Raw genomic sequence first — 3261 nt, 5'->3', positions numbered from 1 at the left:
ACAGACCCACACTAGGGCTGGATTTCAGCTGCTGCTTGCTCCTGGCGCTCAACCTACGTGACTGTACAAAGCAGCCCTCCATGTGCCCATCCCTAAACTAGTGACCAAAGCTTGGATAGACACGCTCTGGTTGTCCTGTGGCGGGGGTCGGGGTGGGATACTCTAGAGTGAGATGGGCACATTTACCAGGGGAAGGCAGCATGGGTGCTAGCTAGCCACGCAGTCTGCTGCACTGGGATTTGGAAGTTGTGGTTGCAATGTAAGGGTTTTGGGGATGGAGGTTCCTTTCGGATTTGGTGGGAGGCAAGAAACTTTCAAAATTGCTCTGAGCACTGTGGCCCTTACAACTTTTTTCTTCATTTGAACTCAAAGGTGCAGGTAATCCTGGAGGCCCAAGTGACCTTCAGACGGCAGAATGAATGACTGGCACAGGATCTTTGCACAAAACGTACTTGTCCCTCCCCACCCACAGAGGGCACGCCAGCTTTCGAAAGAATCAACAGCATTTCAGTGTGTCCTGAAGTGGCTTGAGGGACCGCTAATTAAACAGGTAATGAAATTTGCTATTTATTGTTAAGTGCACGTTGTTACTGCTCTTGGCTGAGATGAGGTTTCCAGTTAACATGCTGATTTTCACTTATTTACTTGAGTCTTACCACCATATCCATTTCCTTGGACCTTGGCAGTATTTAGAGAGAAAATGACCCATCAGCAAAGAGAATATTTGATTCAGTGACTTGGTCAGCACTTTTGACACTGGGTAAGGGTTTCTTTCTGCCCACAGTGGAGCAATTTAAAAACCCAGGCAAGCCAATTTCCTAGGTTATTACTGAGCCGGGAGGCCTTTGCATGGCTCAGTGTGGCCTGCTCTTAGCCTGGCAGTGAGTGCTATGGAGGGCAGAGCTCTGGGCATCCTGGTATCCTGTCCATGGCTTGTCAGAATCTTGTGCTCAGATATACCATGGCCTTTTGCATACTAGGCCCAAGCCCTATGGCTCTGTGTCCATCTGTGCCCTTCAGTTGGCAGGGAACCTGCTGGAGAGGCTAGTGTTCTGCGCTGCTGCCCACAGAATGCCCACGTAATTGGATGGTGCTCCTGAGGCCCAGCAGCCTGTGGGAATTAATGAGAAGGATTCAGCCCTGCCAGTGTAAACATGTGGCTTCTTATAGGGTTTGGCTTGGCAAGACGGTGCCTTCCTCTGCAGCTTGCAGAATGATATTTGCATACATTCTGCATTGTTGGAGTGCTGGGTCTGTGAATGATTTACTATTACTAAATCACTAATACCCTACATCATTCAATTTCAAGCTCTTTAGGCACCTGCTGCATGTTTGCCACTGTGCTAGGTGATGTGATGGCTACCACTTTTATAGCTTTATTTCCTAGCATTCTACTTGTATTAATTCACTTAATGCTCGCAACAGCCCTGTGAAGTTGGTACCATCATTACCCCTGTCCCACAGAAGAGGAACAGAACCTGAGAGCAGTGACATTGGGTGCCCAAGGTGACCAGCTCTGGGTGGTCGGCTGGGATTCCAGCCTACTGAGACTGGCTTCAGCTGCCCCTGTCCTCCAGGAGCTCACGAGAAAATTGATAGTTGTTTTCTCTTTACTAGAAACTTTACAAATGAAATTTTATTTTTTCCCCCATTTTATTTTTTTTTGAAAAGGTAATTCACATAGTTCAAAATTGACAAAGATACACAGGAAAAGAGAATTATTCCACAGTGTGCCCAAGGCACCTAGTGTACCACCCCTAGATACAGGCAGTGTTACCTGTTTTTGGACAGCTTTCTAGAAATTCTAAACAAATACAACAAATAGATACATCTGTATGTATTTTTCCTTTTTAAAAATTTAAATGGTAGCTTACTATGTTCTGCTCTGCACCTTGCTTTTTAAAAAAAATTCTCAGTAGTATGTCTTATAGATTGTTCATGTTATTACATGGAGTATTTTCTTGTTCTTTCTTAAGACTACCTGATATTTCTTTGTGTGGATGAACCGTCAGTTATTTAGCTAGGCCCTTACTGGTGAACACGTGGACTTTTCCAGTCTTTTCTGTTACAGACACTGCTGCAGTGAATAGCCTCATTCACATAATTTTTCATGCTCACAGTTGTCTGTAGAGTAGTTCCTGCAAGTGGGATTTCTGATCCAGAGTCATAAGTTGAAAGTTATCATTTAAGACTCAATTATATTTTGTTTATAAAAAAGTACACTTTAAACAGAGAAATAAACAGGTTAAAAGTAAAAAGATAGAAAAAGGTATCATGTAAACGCTAAGCATAAGAAAGCTTTTTGGCTATATTAATATCAGACAAAATAGATTTTAAGGTGAAGAGTTTTACCAGAGATAAAGGGGTGTTTCATAAAGATAGTGATAATCAAGAAGACTAAATGTGTATGCATCTGTGTTGGGGGCCCCTAAGACCACCTCCCAGTTTCTAAGATTCTCTAAGTGACTCACAAGACTCAGCATGTGTTGTACTTACAGCTAAGATTTGTTACAGCGAAAGGATACAGAGCAAGCTCAGCAAAGGGAAGAGGCATATGGGGGGAAGTTCAGGGCGAGTGGGCATGGGCTTCCAAGGGTCCTCTCCCAGCAGTTACAGGGGATGCGTTTAATTCCCCCAGCAATGAGTTGTAACAGCACGTGTGAAATGTGTGTCATGTACCAAAATTCCAGACTCCCAGAGGGGAGGCAGATGTTTAGCATAAACCACTGTATAAGCGGTTTAGGCACAGTGAGCTGCTGTTATGAGTTAGGTGGTAGGACCCCTCCCGAAATCTAAGTCCCAGACTCCAGCTGAGGGCAGCCCAGTAACCTTTCTAACCATAACAGGTCTGCTTTGATAACTTCTTTTTTGTGCACAGCACCCAATGACAAGGCTTCCAAATACATGAAGCAAAATTGAATAGAGCTAAAGGAAACTGTATTCAGGTTCACAGTGATAGTTGGAGACTTTTTTTTTTTTTTTTTTTGTCTTTTTTCCATGTCTGGCAACGGATCGCAACCCTCAGTGTTGCCCCCGTACCGGACCGGGGACCGGCAACGGGATCGCAAGCCTCGGTGTTGCTCCCGCACCTCGCTCAGCCAGTGAGCGGGAGCCGGTCTGTATGTGGGATCCGAACCCTCGGACGGGAGCGCCGCCGCGCTTCCCAAGCGGCGCACTATCCAGTGTGCCACCGGGCCGGCCCCCATAGTTAGTTTTTGATCGCTGCGTTCTCATAGGTTATGGGTCATAGATTGACGGGAG

At 45.4% G+C, this 3261-nt stretch overlaps 1 protein-coding gene across 1 annotated transcript in view; it reads left to right on the top strand.

Annotated features, from left to right (window-relative positions):
- Positions 1-388: 388 nt before the first annotated feature.
- The window catches only part of LOC103603844 (nephrocystin-4-like), a 37464-nt gene continuing 34591 nt past the window's right edge, over positions 389-3261 (top strand). Inside the window, exon 1 of the mRNA XM_008588433.1 lies at positions 389-550. Within this exon, the coding sequence (XP_008586655.1) occupies positions 416-550 (135 nt within the window). The 5' untranslated portion in view covers positions 389-415. The remainder of the gene's footprint in view (positions 551-3261) is intronic.

This window comes from Galeopterus variegatus, unplaced genomic scaffold, assembly GCF_000696425.1.
Source record: "Galeopterus variegatus unplaced genomic scaffold, G_variegatus-3.0.2 Scaffold4824, whole genome shotgun sequence".
NCBI classification, from domain to species: domain Eukaryota; kingdom Metazoa; phylum Chordata; class Mammalia; order Dermoptera; family Cynocephalidae; genus Galeopterus; species Galeopterus variegatus.
This window is presented reverse-complemented; position numbering and strand designations above follow the sequence as displayed.